Genomic DNA, 20465 nt, shown 5'->3' on the forward strand with positions numbered 1-20465 from the left:
AGCCTTTCCCATCGGTTCCCACACAGATGTGAGCTCTTCTGAAACTGGAGGAAATTGGGAGGAGGAGCTTCAGAAGATGGAGCAACTGGCCTCGTGGTCTCATCCCCATGGGAAGTCCAGTGCAGCCACGGCCAAGCTATCTCTGCTGCTCCTGCACTGTCCACCCCAGTGGGTATCAGGTGACCAACAGGCCTTTAGAGCCAAGAGCTCCATCCTGACGGGAGCCCTGACTGCAGGGCAGGCTTTGACTGGAAAGTGAGACTTCTCTTGCGGCCACGACCAAGCCTCCTTCTCCTCCACCAGGCATCAGTGGATAAGAAGGGGCTGTCCTGTTCAGTGGCCTCGGCCTCCTGTCCCGAGAGCCCCAGACCTGGGGCCTCAGGGAGGAACCTGGACAAGCTGCCCTGTCTGGCTCCCTGTCAGACTCCACACCGGTTCGGGAGCAGAGACAGGCACCCCACCCCTGCAAGCCTGGGGAGCTGGTGCCGAAGCTTCTGCTTTCAGCTCGAGGGTCTCCTTCACATCATGTCCCCCCAAGTGGGGATCCTGCTGCTGCTTCAGGAACCTGGGATCAGACGCCAGGCTTGGTCTCCGGGGACGGATGCAGCTACAAGGAGAGACCCCTTTCAAAATCGGGGTGCCTCAGCCAGAGGCTGGAGGTAGGGAAGTTTGGGGTTTCAGTGAGAAGTTACCATTTGCATCAGAGGGAGCAGGAAGATGCTGGGCCATGCCTGGGGTCCCCCTGAGCTGGAGGTCCTAAAGACCGCCCTGAGGCACATCCCAGGGTAAGTGTCCTGGTCATGAGCAGCCCCTGAAGGGTCACCCCTGGCCCACCTCTTGAGGGGACACATGCCTGGAGGGGGCACAAGGGGCCAGCTTGGCTTCTTGGGGCAAGCTGGCCACTAGATTACTAAGGAGATCCCACTGTTGGGGGGCCGCCGCCATATCCTCCCAGTACAGTGATATGAAGTGCTTCAGAGATGCCAATGGTTCCTCCATATTTCCCAGCAGGAGAGGACGAGGATGCCATGCCCGGGGGTCACTGAGGGTACCATCGGCACCAGTCTGGTTCCATTGCCTTCCAGACCCCCGGGCTGTAACTTGGGGGTGCTTTTACTTCACCTGCCCAGTTACACTGTGAGCTCCTAAACAGCCAGGAGAGAATGCCCTAGATATCTGGAGAAGCAGGGCGCCTGGTCACCATCACTGAGGAAATGAGTGGGTGTACAGGGGGATAAGTGGAGGGACTTTGAGCCCCGATGATCATGGTCACTTGGATGCTCTCCAGGTGACTGGCTGTGCACGAGAGCCGACACTTGCTTTTCCTAACTTCAGTAAATCAGAAGAAACGCTCACAGGGAGCAGACTGAGGCCTCGGGGTGAATCTCGGGCCTAGGCTGGGCCCGGAGAAGATGTGGTAAAGTGGGAATTTGCCGAAACGCACAGGACAAGGGCATCTGGCCCGCGCTTGGCGAGCGCTTCTGCTTCAAGGAGGAAACTGTTGCATCAAAGGGCCGATTGACCAGCATGCACTTTATGGCCTGAGGACGTTTCGTTTCTCCTGGACAGAACGTGGGCAATTGCTGTGCCCTGAGGGCTCCCGCCACCTCCCACCCAGTCGGTGATACTGGCAGACTGCCTCCAGCATCAGGTGGACAGTCTCCTCTCCAGCCCACCCTGTGAGGACACAGGCCCAGGCAGAGGTGGCTTAGGTGCACAGGGACCCAGGGTGGAGAGGGAAGGCCCTGGGACCGCACCTTTCAGGGAGCCAGGCTTGGCTAGGCTCTCAGCTGGCTACCACAGTGCAGGCAGCGGGGCTACACAAAGCTACAGGGGCAGCACCTGTGCCATCTGTGGCAGGACCTGTGGAATTCCATCAGACCACAGCATGCACGCGCGCGCACACACACACACACACACACACACACACACACTCGGCCAGGGGAGGATGAGTGGGGTGACAAAAGCTGGCCAAGTGCCTCTCCCAGGCACATAGGCAGAGAAGATCCCCTAGTCCCTCTAAAGCAAGACTGGGTTCTGAACTAGATAATCCGTCTCACAGCATTGAAAAAGGGCAGGGGATGCCCAGGGGCGCCCTCCTGTGAGTGGGAAGCACAGAAAGCTACCCAGGATGTGGGAGCTGGCGTTTGGTCACTGGCCTCAGCCTCATTTCTTTCCAGAAAATCTCCCCTGTCCATTCTCACCCAGAGGAGTGGGTAGGCATGGGGAGCAGTGACGGGAGAGGGTCTTCTGCAAATGCTTTTCACGCCTCCCACTCCCACCTCCTCCAAGGAGCAGCTGCAAGTTTACTCAAACACCCGAGAACCCACGGGGGAGGTCGGCGAGGGTGGGGGCTTGCCATTAGTTTCTGGATCATCCTCAGTGACTCAGGCCCCAGCTCCTGATTTAATACCACAGATACTCCTAGAGGGGGTTTCTCAGCCGAACAGAACTCGCGTGCACACACTGCGCAGAGAGCAGGGACCGAGGTCGCTGCTGCAGCGGCCGAGAACGTATGAAATAGACGTCCCGTTAGAAGCTTCGAGCTCATAAATCCCCGCCGTGCGGCCGGCTGGCTTCAGAAGGTGAGAGAAACAACATTAGAAAGCAAGACGAGGGGAGAAAAGGAATGTAGCGTGAAGGCCAGAGAGCAGGGAAGTCGCGGGGGACCGAGGAAACACAGCGCGCTGAGAAATTCAGGCTAATCTTTGCTCGACCGCAAGCAAGAGGCAGGACCCCAGTGCCAGTGACAGAAACGTGCCTCCCTCCCTGGAAAATTGATTTGTCAACAGCCAGCAACTTGTCCAAAGGCATCTCAAGGTTGTTTTTACCAAAAAAAAAAAAAAAGTAACTATGAAAACCATACGCAACAGCATATATGACCAAGAACTGTTTCTTTTGAAAAAAAAAAAAGGGGGGGGATTCCAACAGTGGTGAGGCTGCTGGCCTCTAGACCTAGGGAGGGTCTGGAAAGGTGGGGTTTGTACCATCCGAGGGAACAGGGGATCCCTGGCTAAGAATTTGTTTGCAAAAAAATAATAATAATAATAGCAAAGTTGGTTTAAATCTCCTCTTGTGATCTAAAAACTCCCTCCCACAAACCGGAGAAATGTGAATTTCCTCATTTGGGGTTGAGTCGCCTGCCAAGTGCAAGGAAGGAGCCTTGACCTGACCCTGATGTGGATGACTTCTCCGTTGGGACCCCCCGCTCCGGTCCGTGTGAGTGGCACACTGACCCAGACGGTGGAGCCCAGTGGGTATTCCCAACACCATGGCTTTGAGGGTCCTTCCATGGGGTCTCTTTCTGCTGCAGACTGGCTGCACAGGCAGAAAGACCCCACCCCATCCAGCTTCTGTCATGGGAAGACACCTGCCCTCCAGCCCACCACTCGCATTGGTGGGTTGGCCAATGCCCTTTAAGAGGCAAACCTCACCTTACCCTTCACCTGCCAAGGAGCAGGCACTTCCAAGGAGGGACTGGGCAGTGTGTGGGACTCCCCACTTGCACAGGCCAGGGTCCAGTCCCAGCTGCACACACGCGATGCTGGGCTGCAAGCTGCCATTGCTCGGACCTCAGCTTCCCCTTTCCTTCACCCCCTCCCCACTTTTGTTAGAGGAGAATGATATCGTGTTTAGATTGCGGAATTCCATCCCCTAATTGCTTCACTACTGGAAATTTCAGGAGGGTTCTCGTTTTTCGCAGAAATCTCCAGGCGCGAGCACATTTCTGCAGATCTTTCGCCTAATTAACAGCATACTTCATAGAAATAAATAAATAAGGCAAGCACTGACAGATCACGCCAAGAATCCTTCATTAGCTCCACGAGGACGCCTCGACGGTGGGAGAACTCAGGCAGACCTCCACCTGAAAGGCTGTGGGGTGAGGACAGCGGCGGCTCACCTCAGGTCAGCCTGGAGGATAGGGTCCACTCTGTCAGGCTCCGTGGCCCAGCACTCAGGGGGTCCCACCCACGGCTCAGCTGGATCGGCCTCCTGGCCTCTCTCAGGCCTCCTGCTTCCAACCAGACCAGCGTGTCCACATGAAAATGTAGCCTGGGGAGGGGTCAGGCTGCAGGCCAGCAGGTGGGAACCAGGCCAGTGATCTGGGCTCAAGGTGCCTCTGTTCTGAGGGTGTGCAGGCAGTGGGGAGATGTCTCATGGGAGGCCTGGACTTTGGGGAGCCTTCCTGACCTGGAGAGGCAGACGCCATAGCACCACACCAGGGGCTCAAAGGAAATTTATCTGCAGCATCAACTCCATGCCGAAGGGATGCTGAGCTTGGGGGACAGAAGCAGTGATCCCGGAGTCCAGCTGGCTGCCCACGCAGTGAGACCTCGCAGGGCAAGCACTCTACAGTTTTCCTAAAGACTCCCGCATTCCTGTGTGTTTCAAGTGTACCTCGGTTTCCCCAACCTTCCTGCTCCCTAAGAAAAAGGGATCTGGATTTCGTGAACCACGCAGGGCCAGAGGGGTAGACGGCTGCCCAGCCACCCCCGGCCACCAGGACTTTCAGCGGCACCTGTGGCCACTTCTGAGGCCCTCCTGACTCAGGCTAAAGGAAAGTGCCGGCACTGTGCCCAGACCAGTGGGTTTGTGGTCAGGTGCGGAAAGCCTCAGAGCTCCAGAGACGCGACAGCCCAACACCAGTCAGCCCAACACCAGTCAGCCCAACACCAGTCAGCCCGTGTGTCTGCAGCATCAGAACTCAGGCCTGTGCCCACCTGGAGTCCTGCAAGCTTGGGGCGTCTTGCCTAAGGCCTCCCGCGGGCACCCGGGGAAGACCTGTCACGGGGCCCATTGTGGTCCCTGCCGGGGTTCCAGGAGGTGAATGCGCCCAGGGGAGGATCTTGGTTTCCAGGAGGGACAGGCAAGTGGGCTTTTCACTCAATCTCACCCCTAAAAGTTATGAGTCATTGGCTTCCCAGATGGAACCCTAGGCTCAGGGAGGGTCTCAGCTCGTGGGAGGTGGGTACAGGATTTGGAGGGGTCTCTGAGAGCCCCAAGGCTAAACCACCTGCTCCCTAACAGCCAGCTGGTAAGCTCCAAAGCCCCACCTGGATGGAGACTCAGAAAGGAGCCATCCAGCTCCTGCGTGGGTCCATCCCTCCTCCCTGCCCTCCTCGGAGCCACATTCAGCAAATTGAACCTGACACCTCACTGATCCTCCCAGGCCCTACCCTGTAGCACACGTTCATCCTTGGGCTGAGTGATGAATCCTACTTGGTGAGGCAAAGACCTTCCCTTGCTCGGCTTTAGAACACACTCGGGTTCTGAACACAGCATCTGGCCGAGACACCCCAGGGTCTCCAAGGCTGTGGTGCCACCTGCACAGGTGTGGTTGCACCCAGGCCCACGTGGACTTGCGTACTAGAGTCAAGAGTGAGTCCCAGGCACCAGCCTGGAGCAGCTGGATGTGCGGGAATGATTTGTGAAGAGATGAGCTAGGAGAGGGGGCCTGGAGGATCAATGGAGACAGACACTAAGCATCGGAAAGCCCCGCCAGCCTGGCAGCAGGAGGACTGTGGGTCCACCTGGCGTCTCCACCCAGGATCCCACAGGCTTCCTGACTGCAGCTCATAACAGGCACCCAAGAGTTCCCGGCCCAGAAAGGGGCCCCTGCCCTCCCCACAACAGCTGCATCCACCGGGCCCACACTGTGGGTCCCCAGGGAGGCCTGCGACCAGCCCTGTCTGGAAAGTAAGATACTCTCCCGTCTCTCCAGACTGTTTTTTGCAGTGAGCCCCGGGTACCAGCCCCGGCAGACGCGGTCTGGACTCAAATTCTCCAGAGCCAGGGCAGAGCGGACAGAGCCTCCCTAGCTCATATGTCCTGGGCCAGCGGCCTCCACTCTGGGGCCGCACCTCAAATTTCGGCGACAGAACAGCCACGGAAAGCAGCCCGCTTTATCTGCGGCCTCACGAGCTCTATACAGCGTGGCCCCTCGCCCCCGGCATTCCACGCCTCCCAGGGGGGCAGATAATCCCACAAAGGGCCTCATGCCAGAGCCCGGCTTGCAAAGTGCTTTCTCCAGCCGCTGAGTGCTTTTGACTCCATCAGCGAGGGGTTCGCAGGAATCTCCTTACTGGGCCCCCGGGTTCAGATCGAATGTCCCTTTGAAAGGGCCAGAGGGGACCCTCTGCCCCTGTTCCTGGGTCTGTATGACACCAGATACAGCCTGTCCTGGCATTTGGAGACCACTGCCTGTCCCACCCCAGAGGGAAGGGCCCCCGACACCCCGGGGCCTGAGGGAGGAGGGAAAGACTGGTCCGCCTGGCCGAGCAGATGCCAAGACTCCCTCTCCTGCAGGGAGCCCACAACCAGCATTCAGATTCACTGCCCCAGTCTCCCTCTCCTCTTGCTCCGTCTACAGGCCTGTGGGACCCAGTGACAGCGCCCTGACTGAGGCTCCCCTCCACCTGCCCAAAGGATGCTCCTCTCTGCTATCGTATCAGCCGCCTGTATCATCCAAGACTGACAGCAGCGTCTGGTTCATGCAGCCATGTCTATGCACATGGGCACTCTGTATGAGCATATACCTGTGTACATGCATCCACGTGTTGCACACATACACTGCATTGTGCGATGCGCGCAAGCATACGCATGTGTGTGTCAGCTGCATGTACCTGTGTGCGTGTACATACATGTGCACATGTATGCACACTATGTACGTGCACAGAGCGTGTGTCTGTCTACACACACGTTCCTGTGCAGGTATGCACATGTTGCCTGCACACGTATGTGCAACGCTTGCACAGACTGATGACAGCGAAGCCCCAGTACCCCATGGTTACCTGAATGAATTCCCAGGGTGTCCCCATGGGCCATATCAGAGACACAATGTCAGGGGTCAGAGTGTTAGCCCAGGGCGGAGACACTGCTCGCTTTTAGCTTTGGGACCTGCCACTCAGCACACTAAATGCCCTGGAACTAAAGCAAACAGGAGACCCTAAAAGGCAAGGTTGGCTCAGAACTCCAGTGCCCAGAGGGTGCTTGTCCCCTGCCTGGGGCTTATGCTGGAGGGCAGCCCTAGACAGGAGGCTTGCCACCACCCCGGTTCCCCTCCTCCCAGAACTAGGAGGTGGAGCCCCCAAACCCAGCACAGATATCCCCCTGGGTCCCACAGAGAGCACCCCGGCCTGAGCTACCCCAGACACCCCTCCAGACCTCCTCGTGAAGGTGGCCGGACTCCTCCTCCCAGGGCCCAGTGACCTGCCCAGGCATCTCGCATTCACTGGCTCTCCACTTATCACAACAGGGTTTGAATGAGATTTTTAATCACTAGGCCCATCCAGAGGCCCCTGGGGGAGACTGTTCAAACCTGCATGGGTGTGCGTATGTGCTTGGTCCTTCAGTCGTGTCTAACTCACCTACTCACACACAAATCTGCTTCTGCCAAGTGCAAGAAAATGCCAGAAGCCCAAAGTAGCCACTGACTAAGACAGCCTGGATCCTGCAGAGAAAACAAGGATAATAATACTGTATCCAAGCATCTGCAGGCCTTCTCCCAGTCTTCACATCCCTCTCCAGCAGGTCGGGGTCTGGTCGCCCCCAAACCCCTTGACAAGGGCAACTCTCCTGTCAGTTTCTGCCATGGCCAAGGGTGTCTCCAAGTGAGGATGGGCCACTGTCCCCATGACACAGGTCCAGCTGGCTTAGAGGGGCTCCTGGAGACCACAGGGCGCCACACGCTTTTATCACATTCCCAGACACCCCAACCCCCTTCCTTTTGCCTGGCAGCCCGGAGTCCCAATGGCCAGCCTTCCACCCTGGGTACCGACACACAGCTCACAGTGGCCCCACCTGGTTCCTCTGGTTTGGTCCAAGGTCAGCTACGTGATGGAGCTGCTCACCCTGTTGTACTTAGGGAGTGAAACACCAAAAGCTGACCCACTGTCTGCAGGCGCAGTGCTGGGAGCAGGATGGATGGGCCCCTGGTACCAATTTCTGGGGTGTTCCCCCATCCCCGCAGCACCCTGGCCTCATGGCCCAGGCCTGACAGCTGGCGCAAGGCCCTGGGGCCTCTGTCTCCAGGGAGGCAGGATGCAGAGGTTTCGGCTTGTTTTGCTGTTGCAGGTTCGGTCAGTGTCAGTCGGGGGCTGCTTTAAGGAAGACAGTTACGTGGCTCCGACCCAGCAGTGCCCTTCCTGTGCCCCCTGTGGCCAAGCTGCGCCCACTGCTGGCGACCACCACCCTGGGACAGGAGCCAGCATCGTGGCCATGGTTTCCTGGGAGGCCCATGTCCTGCCGAGTCCAGCACAGACTTCACTGAACCAGGGCTTCTCTACCCGCTCCCCACAGCCAATAGGCCCTCCAGGTGAGGCCAAGCTTTGTGCTCTGTCTGGTGGATAAAGAATCAGGGGCTCTTTGTCAGAAAACTCAAGGCGGCATCCCCCTACGCCTGGCCCTCCCCTCACTCGGCCACGTGGAGTCTATGGGTCAAAGGGGGGTCTCCCAGAGGAGCAGAAAGGCCTTAGGCTTTGGTAATGGGCTTCTCACCTCGCCATGGCCATGGGCCCCTCCTCTTTGAACGAGGCTAGTCTATCAGGATCTGGAGGCAACCTAAAACCCCGGGTAAATGGAGACCTTGGTTCCCTATCCAGGCTGCCGGCCGCAGGGACCAGTGGCACAGCTGAGATGGGCCTGCCCCAAGAGATCTGATAACCAACAGCAGCCTCGGGTGGCTTTATCTAACCTTAGGACGGTAAGATTAACACCTTCGATGCAGAGAAAGTTAAGACTGGGGGCCCCTTCGCTTTGCAAGTCTGACTCCCAGCCGTGAAACGAGAGCCCCCCCTTGGGCCGGCAATCTGCCCAGGGATTTCTGAGCAATCTTACTTTCCACTGGTTTTTTTTAGCCCTTTTGTTCATAACGACACTCAGCCAAATGCACGGCCACCGAAACTACCCCCACCCCCCCGGGGACACACTCCTGCACAAGCACGAGCTTGGTAAACACACATGGGAGCGCCAAGCATCAAGCATCGAGGCCCAGCCTCCCCATCTCACCCGGCTTATTTATTGTCAGAGACGCTAGTCTCTGCAGGCCCCGGGAAACCATGAAAAACCTCCCATCACCCTTGGGTTACTTGTTGCTGCTCTCATTACATTCTCCTGGAAGAAGCCGGGGACCCCGGTTCTCTGCACGGAAACCTATAAAAAGCTCCTGGTCAGAAAGTGCGCTGGGCTGGCTCCAGGCTGCATAGGTTCAGCTGGAGGAGCAGCCGATGGATGCTTTACCAACCACATCAGCGAAGCGGATGGTGTGGACTTTGAGAGGCCGAAGGACAGAACCAAGCAGCCCATCGTGGGGCTTATTTTTAAAGTCACTTAAAATCACTTCCAGTGAAAAATTGATCTGTCTGTGATAGCTTTTCCTCCTGCTAATGTGATAAATAAATAATTAGCCACATCGTCGGGCTGTTTCATTAAAGGAAAGGATGCTGGATGGGCCAAGATAGAGAAGCCGATCAGAAAGACGGAGCCCGGCTGTAAACCCCCCAATGTTTTATGACACCATTTGTATTCTGTCAGTCACAAGCTTTATGTTCAGCCCAAGCTGGGAACTGAATACCCTATTCAGAGAGGTACTCACGGGCGTGTTATTGCAATTTAATATTTTCGCACACAGACACATCATTATCTCGGAACCTGACACTGGCAGCATAATTCTGTAATTTTTCAAGAGGGCCTAATTTTTCTAAATGTGAGCGCAAGGGCCCGGGATTATCTAAACAGCCCTCGCTCCTCTTTGTTTCTTGTGGGGGTTATAAACTGCAGCAAAGTGCTCGCACATCGCCCCTTCGCACATTTGAACTTCTCCCGTCTCTGCTCACACAACAAACAGCTGCGAACAGCTCTGGGCCAGGAGGCCCGGCGGCCACAACCCCCATTTCAGAGGCCTTGGGGAGTTCAGCAGCATCAGGGGACAGTGAAAGTGAGGGGGGGGTCTTTGCAAAGTACGAGCGGGCAGGAGGTGCCATGCTGCTGATGAGAAAGAACAGCCTGAAGGTGCGTCTCATTTGGACGGCAGATCCAGGCTCACCCAGTGGTGCCCACAGCTGTGCGCACATGCAGCACACACATGGCCTGGTACGCACGTTCCCTGGAGACCGTCTCAGCTCACTGCCCGGAGGAAGGGTGCAGGGCAGGGGCCCTGTCTCCCTCGAGTTGCATCGGCTCTGGCCAGCAAAATGCTACCTGACTTTCAGGCAGTTCAAGAATGCACTGGCTTTTCCAGGGATAAGCTGAGGGTGGTTTGCAAAGAAGACTGGGCTTCCCAGGGAGGTATCGCGGGGTGAGCAGGTGGCAGCAAGCTAGAAAGAGGCACCAGGACCCCTTGATCCAACTCTGATGACAGCAGGCATCACAGGGAACAAGGCAGCTACGTCTGAATTTGGGGGCTGGGAATGGCTGTCAGTTCGGCACAGGCCCAAGACACAGATTCCAACATAGTCAGGACCTGATTTACCTGCTTCCCCTGGATGGAGGATGGAAGCACCCTACAAGGGGAAAATATGAATTCTGAGGATGTGGCCTCACTCTGAACCTTCCAGAGGAAGTGTCACCTGAGGGCAAAACGGTGCCAGCGAGCAACAAGGGCCCCCCTGCTCGGCTGCACACAGGAGGCAGGACGGACCCCAGGGCTGTCCTGCGGTCAGCACGCGGGCTCCCAGTGAGCCTGATTCTCGCTCTTTGTTTCTACGTTTTAAGACCAATGTGACCAGGCATCTCTGCAAAAGCCGTTACAGCCCACTGAGCAGATACCAATGTCTAAGCATTTTTAAATGCCTGCTCCTTCCCCTCGGAGACACAGCGAGAAAGAACAACTTAGATGGGAGCCTGTTATGTGAATCCATATCTGGGTATAGTATTGACCTGCAGCACCTGAACACAGACACGGGATTAAACAGCGTCCCAGGAAATAATTGCTACTCAGCTCCCATCATCCCTGGCTGAGCCGGGCACTTCCCACTTGCACTCAAACACCGGAGGTGCCCTGCCTGCCATCGGTACAGAGAAACGCTGTACAAATCTCAGCTGAGTCACTGGATTCGGAGCCGGGGCGGGGGAGGCTCTCAGGGAAGCAATGACAGAAATGGAGTTGTCTTCTCCGCACCCCTCCGTCCCTCTCTGTCCCTCTCTCCCTTCTGGCCTTTACAACTTGAAACAGAATAGTTGGTTGGGGGTCCAGCAACTTTCCATCAGCACAGACCCAAGGCCCTGGAGATCCCAGAGCTGGGCGTCTCCCAATGTGCTGAGGTGGGGGCAGCCTGTGGGCTCACTTCTCATCCAAACAGTTCAGACACAGAGGCCCAGCACCCAGGGCAAGGACCTGCTGGGGCCAGTGAGGACCAAGAGTCTGGAGGGAGTCTGTGGCCCGCACTTCCCAGCCTCGCCACACTGCCCAGAGCACAGTGACGTCACCACATTTTCCTCTGGGGAAGGGGAGTCCACCCTGGGCAAGCATCCTGCAGCTGCCCAGGGAACTTGGGCACTTCTCAGCATCAAGCACACAGGAGGCCCACAGACAGCAGGCAGAGATGAACCAACGGATGGAGAGGTGCCGTCAAAACAGACAGAAGACCTGACCCTGTAGGACGTGGGAGGCCTCTGATGAGAAGACAGCCAGCAGATGCCCCCAGCTGTTGAAGCCTCAAAGGTGGAAGTGAGGATGGAAGAGGTTTGGCCTGGCTGGGGGGACGGGGGGAGCTGGAGGGAGGGGCCCAGCTGGACATCAGGGGCCAAAACAGACCCCAGCACCTATGCTACTCAGCTTGAAAATAAAATCATGAACTAAGGACCACGTGGGCTTTATTTTCTGGCTGAGCTGATGGCCAGAACCAAAGCGCTGACATGGACACTTTGTCATGGCCCCAAACAGCCCCCAAGGAGGAGGCAGGCAGAGGACCAGCAAAGTATCACTACAAGCAGGCCCAGGAGGTAAAACTGACACTCGGTTCTGTCTACCTGGAGGAAGACATCTGGACTCAGCACCACCAGCCCCCCTGAGGCTCATCTCCCCAAACACCATGCTCCCTTCCAGAACCTTCTGTGCCATACTCTTTGTAGGCAACCAGGGAGGAGGCAAATACCCACATGTCCACACCCCACAGTCCCTCCACTGAGTCACAACTTTCACTTTCCCAGGTGGCCTACCTTTCCTGGCTTTGAAGGTGGGGGTCTGATAATCCTAAGCTGCACCAGGCATAGGGGTCAAGAGGGGGACACAGCCAGCCCAGAGTCGGCGTGGACGGAGTGCAGATTCTGAGGCCTGAGAACCATGTGTCACCAAACCCGCCCAAGGGCTGACTCTGGGTTGAGGCCCCCATGTGGCCTCAGGAGCAGCATCCAGTGGCCCCTCAGGCACGGCCTTGCTATTTGCACCAAGGATGCAGCTCTGCTATTCTTTCTAAAGTCAGAAAGTAGACAAAGACACTCATTTCTCAACAAACACAGCAGAACCTGAAAAAAGAGCAGACCTCATGCCTGACGACCACCAGGGGCTCATGCAGTCACGGTGACATGGCCTGGTCCCCAGAGCCTGGTGGGAGTCTGGGACCCAGCCTGGGTCCTCCTGGCCCACCCTCTCCAGGCACCTCCTTGAGAAACAGGAGGGGGCTTCAAACTCAGAGAGGAGGTGCTAGGTCCCCCTACACATCAAAATTCATTATGGAATATAAAGTTTATATCAAAAAACAAATCTACCTGAATCTATCCAGGGGAGTCAAGAGGCAGAAGCACAGGGAGACAGTTCTCAGTGTGGCCAGAAGGGCCCGAGTATGTTTCTGGAACCTTCCTAGGAAACCCCTGCACCTTCCACGAACCCCTCTCTCCCCACATCAGGACAGCAGCCCTGGTCTCAGAGCCTCCTGGGCTATTTTCTTCCTGTTAATGCCCCTTGGCATTTCCTAGGACTGGGAAGGCGACACCACCACCCCCCCCCCCCAGGGGAAGCCCATGGTCCAGAAGCTGGACAATGACAGGAGCACGGAGATTGAGCCGCTGTATCCTGCCCCTCCCCATCCGCATGCTGGGGAACCAGGGGCTTTGGGGCCTGACTCAAGTCTCCTAAAAGTATCTCAGAATCAGGAGGCAGCAGGTGAGAGGGGCCCTGCACTCTGCCCACATCCCTCCCACAGATGCCTCTGAGCATCTCCAGCCTCACGCCTGTGGGAGCGAGGAGCAAGCCTGCTCTGCCACGTGCCGCAGAGCAGCTCAGGCCGGGCCAGGACTTCCAAGGGCAACATGGATCCCAACGCGTACACACACACACACACATACACATACTCACGCTCGCACATGTGCGTGTGATCTGGGGCTCACCCCCTTACGTGCCCCACACTGGACAGGATGCACACACCATCCTGGAATTGTGTGACCCACTGAGAAGGAGCACAATTCTCGTGAATTTCCTGACCAAGTTCATTTTGCAGAAGCAGAAAGTGGGTGCTCGGGGAGACTGGTTCTCTTTCAGAGATGAGCATGGCAAGGGCTGCTCTCACTTCTCCAGGTTGGAGCTCAGGAACCCCGGGCACGGGATAGGGGGCCTTGCTTCCACGCTTGTAAAGCCTGTTTGTTGGCCCCCTCCTCCCACCTGCGGGGCCTGGAGGGGGAAGCTGGGTATGCTAAGGGTTCTGCAGCATCTTGGGGTGCCCTCTGCCCCGAGACAAATTTCAGATGCGTCTGTGTCAACCATTCCACCTCAAGGGCAGGGTCAGGCTAGAATGAAAAAGGGAGCTGGCACTCATCAGGTTTGTTTAAAGACAGCCTCTGCTGTCTCCACCCTGAAAGATGCGTATTCGGGGTTGGGAATGGCACACTCTTCAGACAGAGAACGTGCACAGGGTAACGCGGAGCCTTATTTGGAGGAGATAAAATATTCACCAGGACCTAGCTATGTTTTAAAATGATTATAAATTATTTTAACAGTGAATTTGCAAAGGGTTATAAAAACAGCCATAATATATTTTTTTCCTTAGATTCTAGAATTACCAGTGTGACAGCTAATGCAATAATGATTTGTTTCAAATGCCAGTGTTTAAGCTGTATAAAGCTGATTTTATACATTTTTCCAGTAGGCCGCATTGTAGTTAATGAAATTAAACACACCAATCGCATTTGTCCCCAGGGGATGAGGAACTGAACACACCACTGGTTTATTTTTTTATTAAAATAAATTGCAGCCGGCAAGATGGACTAATTGCATACAGAATTGAAAAAGAAACATTCCATTGATATAATTAAGCCAATTTTCATGGACAGAAATAGTTATAGTGGATATAAAATAAGCAAAGCCTTCACCAGAATCTGACTTTCTTCCCTTTTTTTTTTTTTTCACAGAATGTTAACTATTAAACAAATATGTATCTCAGGCCGGCACACTCCTATCGGCAGCCCCAGGGCATTGTTCCTCGGAGTCCAGAGAGAGGCCGCAGCCTGGTCAGAGCACCTCCAGACCGAGGAGGACTGGCTGGGGAAACCCAGAGACAAGAGAGTGGTCAGAGCCAAAGAGGCCACCCAGAAATGCCCTGGGAGCCCCGAGAGCTCAGGAGCACTGGCCAGCCTGGAATGGCCACTGTGGCCCTGGCTGGAGCCTGTGAAGTGCCCAGATTTGAGGAACAGCGGCTGATTCCCGGCTGGACCTGCAACTGCAGCCGCCAGCCCTGTGGGTCAGTCCGGTCCACGACCACAGCTCCTCCTCTTCCCCACTGCCTGGGGGAGGGGCAGGATTACGTCCCTCCAGATTTGAGGTGGGAGTGGGGGTAGGAAGGTGAGCCAGCAGGTCCAACACCCCCTGTTTGGCTCAGGCAAAAGGCAATAACTGGGGGGCAGACAAGACCAAGCCCTGGTCAACGTTCCAGCTTTCTTGCACCTGTCCTGGGGAGAGGACTCGCAGAGCCAAGGCTAAAGACACCCAGACAAGGCCTCTGCCCAGCCCGAGTAGGGAGAGCAAAGTGGAAGAGTCCAGTCCTGGGTAGGGAAAGAATCCAGTCTGAAGGAGGCTGAAAGTAGCCAGTTGCATTCACAAGCTGTATGCACATGGATGTCTTCTCTGCTTTTTACAAATAGACCTGTTACAAGCTGACCACTGGCCCTGGGAAAATTCTTAAAACCTGATACACTTAAAAAAAAAAATCCTTGGAATTAACTGCAGCCGGCAGTGCCCTGGTGGGAGGCAGGGTACTAAACAGAAAACCCTGGAGGGCTTTACTAAAGTGACATTCAGTTTCACCATTAACTTGCTGTGTGACCTTGTCAGGTTATTTGACCTCTCTGTGCCCTGGGTTTCTTACCCAGAAAAATGGTGCCAGCTCACCATATCCTTCTCAGGGTCAGTACAAGGGGGTGAGTGAAGTCTCCCAAGTGGACCATGAACACCTCTACAGGCCCGTCTCCCCGCGGCTGCGGCGGTGACAGAAATCTAGGCAGCGGCTCAGGCTGCAGCCTGCTCTGCTCAGGGGTCTCCCTGCAGGTGCGCGCAGCCCCAGCGCCAAGTTCGGCGGAAAGCAGAGATCGCTCCTGGAAAGCCGAACCTCCACCCTCACCTCGGTTTTCCCGCACCCGCCCAACTGAGAGCTAGTCTTCCGGGCGCGCTCGCACGTATCTCGGGTCCCAGATCCGCGAAGCGACTTGGAACCGCACACGGTCTGCAGCCCTCGGAGTCTGGGCGAGGGTCAGCAGTCGGGGCGGGGATGGGGAGGGTTGAGGAGGCCGCCCTTCTCTGTCCAGGAAATCCAGGGAGGCTGAGAGCCCTGGGGCCAGACTGCGGCCGCGGAAGAGGAGGGCTGGGCTGAGACCAGGGGCGCTCGGGCGTACGGAGCCACCGCCACCGACCTCGGGCGCGTGTAGACGCGGGCCCCGCAACGCCCGCTGTAGTTGCAGCGACTTTGTGCGCGGAGAACCCCATGCCGCGGTGACTATCGGCTCAGCCCCGGGTCCTCAGGCCCCGCGCCCCCGCCCGCGCCGTCTGGAGCCCGGGACAGCCGGAGTCCGCGCCCGCGGCGAGGCCTGACTGGTTCCCTTGGCCTCCAGAAGTTTCTCTGCCGCGCGGGGACGGTGCCGCGGCAGTTCCTTGTCCTCCCGCACCAGCTACGTGAGCTGCAGCATCCAAGACTTGTTACACGGGTTTGATTCAAAACCTGATAAATTGTATTTAACGCTATTTGAAATTTTTAAACGAAATTATTCACAAGATTTTTAATCCTGGATAATTTTTGTTGAAACTCTAATTATATGGCACCTTAATTACTAGCCCAGCCCCCAAGGATCCCTAATTGCCTCCTAATTGAATAAAACAGGGGGTTAATCGCACCCACGGAGGCCCAGCAAGCTGGCGAGCCTCCCCAAAGGGGCTCCTTGATGGGACCCCCGGGCTGGCCCCACCACCCACACCAGGCCTCTCAACAGAATCGCCAGATTGGGTCCCCAGTCCCGCACTCTGCCCAGAGGGGAGCTGCCTGGTGAACTGGGGCCGTTGGAGGGTGGGGGAGGCTCAGCCCGCACCTGCTCCAGGCCAGCAGCTGAGAGGAAAAGCCGACAGCCCTGAGCAGCCTGAGGTGATGGGGCTCAGTGGTCCTGAGCAGCCCCTGGGCCCAGCGGCTCCCCTTCCCCCAGGTAGCCCCAGGCGGAGGTCATGCCATGAACCCGCATCTCCCCTCCCGAAGGCCTCGTTGCCCCGGCACATCCGAGGGGCCCCTGGCCAGCCAGAGGCTGAGGGCCATCTGTGCACCGCTGCGGGGCACCTGGCCTTGGCCGCCAGCCCTGCACCCCGCCCCTCCACCGCGGCCTCCGCATTTTCGTCCGAAGCGGGGAGAGCCGCCAGACTCCCGTTGGACATTTCCTGGCGCTGCTGCCCTACCAGGCGTCCAGATGGGAGGCTGCTGTCCCAGCTCCTGGAAGAGGACTGGTGGAAGGGGCAGGATTCCCCCAGGGTGGGAGAAGGGCTGGGCCCAGCAAGTCGGGAGACTGGTCTGTTTCTGCTGGGGAGAAGGAACCGGCTGGGAGCTCAGCCTGCAGCCAGTCTCCCCAACCCTGTCACACAGACCCTTTTCCAAGGAGGTAGCAGGGGTAGCAGCCCCCACCTCCCCCCCAACCCCCATCCCAGAGGCTAGGTGGTAGCTGGCAGCTGCGAACGGTAACTTCCCAGGCCTGAAATACACCATATCTAGGACTCTGGGGTCTGTTGCCTCCATGGGGATCAGGCCTCATGGGTGCTCTCATGGGGGCCCTGGCTGGACACAGTTTTGGGGGCACATCCTCCCTCACACAGGGTCCCCCAGCTGTGCTGTGAAGAGGTCAGGAGGGCACGATGGCTGTGCTGACCTGCCCACCTGGCTCCCAACAGCGCCAGAAACACAAAGCTTTTGTGTGCCATTTCATTTTTAAATACAGGGCAGGGACGCCTGGTTTCCCACTGGCCAGTCAAGCCCCACCGAGTGTGAGAGGACCCTGCCAGATCTGTCCTCACCCAGATCAGCCTTCCCAGGCAGTTTGAGACAGAGGGCTTCCAGCAGCTGATCCACAGCCCCGGTCTGAGAGCCCCAGTGGCCTCTGCCCCTGCAACTCAGAGCCCCCAGTGAGGGCTCCAAAGGTGCTACCAGCTCACCCAACACAGACTCAGCAGGAGAGAGCCCCTGGAAAGGGGTCCTGGGGACACACAAATGAAGTTAGAGCCCCAGATACACCATCTGGAGCAGTCCCCAAGCTCTGAATCAGGGGATCACAACATCCCACCACCACCGCAACCTGGCTGTCCTTCCACGCCTGGCACATGACTGCAGGCACAGCCCAGTGCAGCACAGTGGCCCTGTAACCAGGACCTGTTTCCCCTCCCCCAGCCCCCGACCCTGGCAGGATGTAGCTTGGAGGCAGAGGTTCCGTTGGTGGCACCAGGACTGCCCCGCTGCCCTGGGGATTCAGGTAATGGAGTCAGGCCCCAGGGATGTCCACATCTGGCAAAAATATCGTCCAAAGAAATAAAATTTCCTGGTGGACGCAGTGCTCTGTGTCCAGCAGGCAGTGAGGTCCCGTTGCCTGCCTGAACCATCTTCTTGGGGAGGGCTGGGGGCAGCTGTCCTAGCTGTGCGACCCAGGAGGAGGAGTTCCCAGAGCTCGCTGGGATCTGGGTCTGACAGACTTGCCTGGAGCTGCGTTTTCCTCCATAAGGACTCCCAGGAAAGGGAACTCTGTGCTCTGCCCTCCCCTTGAGTCCAGTTCTCCCGCCGCCGCTGAGCCAGGCTGTAGGTCGATGCCAGGCATCCACTCTAGGCCACGAGCAGAGCCAGGCAGGGAATCTTCCCCACCTGTGTTGGGTGGAGCACACAGAGAGCTGTGGGCCAGACCGGCGGGTGGGGGACGCTCGGAACTTTCCCGCGGCCGCGCCGAGCTCAGGGAGCCGGCCTCTCGCTTGCAGCGAAGGCCGGGCGAGAATTCGGCCGCCTTCCACTTTCTCACTCCACCTTCGGGCCGTTCCTCAGGGAGTCTGACCCGGGCGGCCTGCCGCCGGGGAGCCGAGTCACTGAGAAGATTCGCGGTGCACAAACAGACCCCGATATACACACGAACACGCACACTCCACGCGTCTTCCGGCGGACAGGTAACACACACACAGTCCAGCCGCACCAGCCACTAAACACAGGGCCTCTTTCGCACCAAGAGGGGCCAGAGGTCACAGAAGGCCAGGGAGGCCGAGGCCAGGAGCACTTGGCACAGGAGACTGGAAACGGGCGCTTCAGCGAGGGGCCCAGCGGCCGCCGGCGGGTCCAGGGGCGTCCTGTGGAGGCTGGAAGTTGCTTTTCCCCCGCGGGCCCGACGCGCGGCCTACAACTGGGCGTGGAGCGGGGGCTGTCGGGTCGAGCCAGCCGACCACCGAACCGAGAGGGTAGAACTTCTTCGGAAAACTGCCGTGAGTTTCGCGCCCCCTGAGCTCATGTTTGGGGGCTCGGCCCTGGGCGCTGCGAGGCCCGGCCGGGCAGGGTCTGGCCCAGGAGGAGCGGACTGATCGGCCTGGTGGTCCCGCAGGGATTCCCAAGGGGAACGGGTCCCTCAGGGATTCCCAAGGGGGAGCGAGTGGGCGGGCGGCCGGGGAGGAGGGGGCGGCGAGAGCTGGAAGCGCCGAGAACGCTCCCGGCGACGCTCGCCGCTTCGCTGCAGCCGGGCCGCGGCCGGGCTTCGGGAGCCGCGCTCGCCGGGCCGCGGCGCCGCTGCCCCCACCTGCCTGCCTCTAGGGCCGCAGACCCGGACCGGTGGGCCTGGCAGTGAATGGCGCCAGCAACCGGGGCGCGGAGGGTGCGCGGGCGGCCCTAGGCGCCGCGGCGGGCTGCGGGGCGGGCGGTGAGCGCACCCGGCCGGCGGCGAGGACCGGGACGGCGGCGGGCTGTGCGCGCGGAGCCCGGGGCTCGGCCCGAGACGGAGCGAAAGAGAAAGTAAGACCGGGGACCCGGCAGTCTCGCCGGGGGCAGCTCAGTCCCCGCCGGGCCTCGGGGCTGTGCCAGGCGAGCGGTAGCGGGAGGGTCCGAGCAGGGCCGAGAGCGGGGTGGCGGCGGGGAGGAAGGCGGCCCGGCGGGGACCCTCCTGCTGGGGGCACCGGCGCCGGGGCGGCCGCGCGGGCAGCCGGAGCCGCAGAGAAGCGCCCGCCGCCGCACGGGGCACCAGTTGGGAATAAACTTCACGACCACAGTTCCAAGCCCAGGGAAACATCTCCATTTTGCTCTCCCAGTGGCTGTGGCTATCCTGCCGACAACATCCCTGCCTTTGCGCCCGCGGAGCCGGGTGGGCGCCGGCCCGCGCCCCCTCCTCCGCCCCCTCCCCGGCTCGGGGTCTCCCTCCTCTGCGCCCGGCTGGCGGACGCCAAAGGCGGTGCTCTAGCGCCCACTATTTCAAAAGCCCGGAATATGATTTGACCAGGACTGAGAGCCACTCGGAGAGAGAGGGAGAGAGCGAGCGAGGAGGAAAAAGTTGCTCTCCCCTTTCGTCAACTTTTCACTAACTTTCGCTTTTCGCTCCCCTCCACCCCCAGCCCTCCCCCTCCGCCCCCCTCCCCGGCCCCCACCGCGCGCCTCGGGTTCCCGGGCCCGAGCGCCTGACACTGGGGGCGGGGGGGGAGGGGGTTCGGCGAGGAGGGGGCCGGCGCCTTCGGGGAGCGCGCGGGCCCGGGCGCCCCGAGCCTCCGCGCCGAGCCCGGCCGCCCTGGAGCGCGGGAGGCGGAGCAGCCCCCGGGCCGCGCGGCCGATCCGGGGGCCGAGAGCCTGAGGCGCGCCGGCCGCGCCCCGACGCGCACCCCTGGCCCGGACGCCCCGGCCCGCGGCCCGGGCCCGGCGGCGCGGCGCGGCCGAGCGCGGGAGACTTACTTTTGGCTAGCTTCCTCGCCCTCGCCTTGGATCGCATGGTGTCGGCTCGCGGAACCTCTCTCCTCCTCCTTGAGTCCAGAAGCAGCTACACACTATCTTCATCTCCCCAGCATTGTC

General features: G+C 58.7%; 1 protein-coding gene across 3 annotated transcripts in view; it reads right to left on the bottom strand.

Moving 5' to 3' along the window:
- The window catches only part of PRDM16 (PR/SET domain 16), a 337617-nt gene extending 317152 nt beyond the window's left edge, over nucleotides 1–20465 (bottom strand). For all 3 annotated transcript variants that reach the window (XM_027975737.3, XM_042257375.2, XM_027975736.3), the window contains exon 1: nucleotides 20349–20465. In XM_027975737.3, coding sequence (XP_027831538.1) covers nucleotides 20349–20385 — 37 coding nt within the window. In that variant the 5' untranslated portion in view covers nucleotides 20386–20465. The remainder of the gene's footprint in view (nucleotides 1–20348) is intronic.

The sequence above is a fragment of the Ovis aries genome, chromosome 12, assembly GCF_016772045.2.
Source record: "Ovis aries strain OAR_USU_Benz2616 breed Rambouillet chromosome 12, ARS-UI_Ramb_v3.0, whole genome shotgun sequence".
Lineage (NCBI taxonomy): Eukaryota > Metazoa > Chordata > Mammalia > Artiodactyla > Bovidae > Ovis > Ovis aries.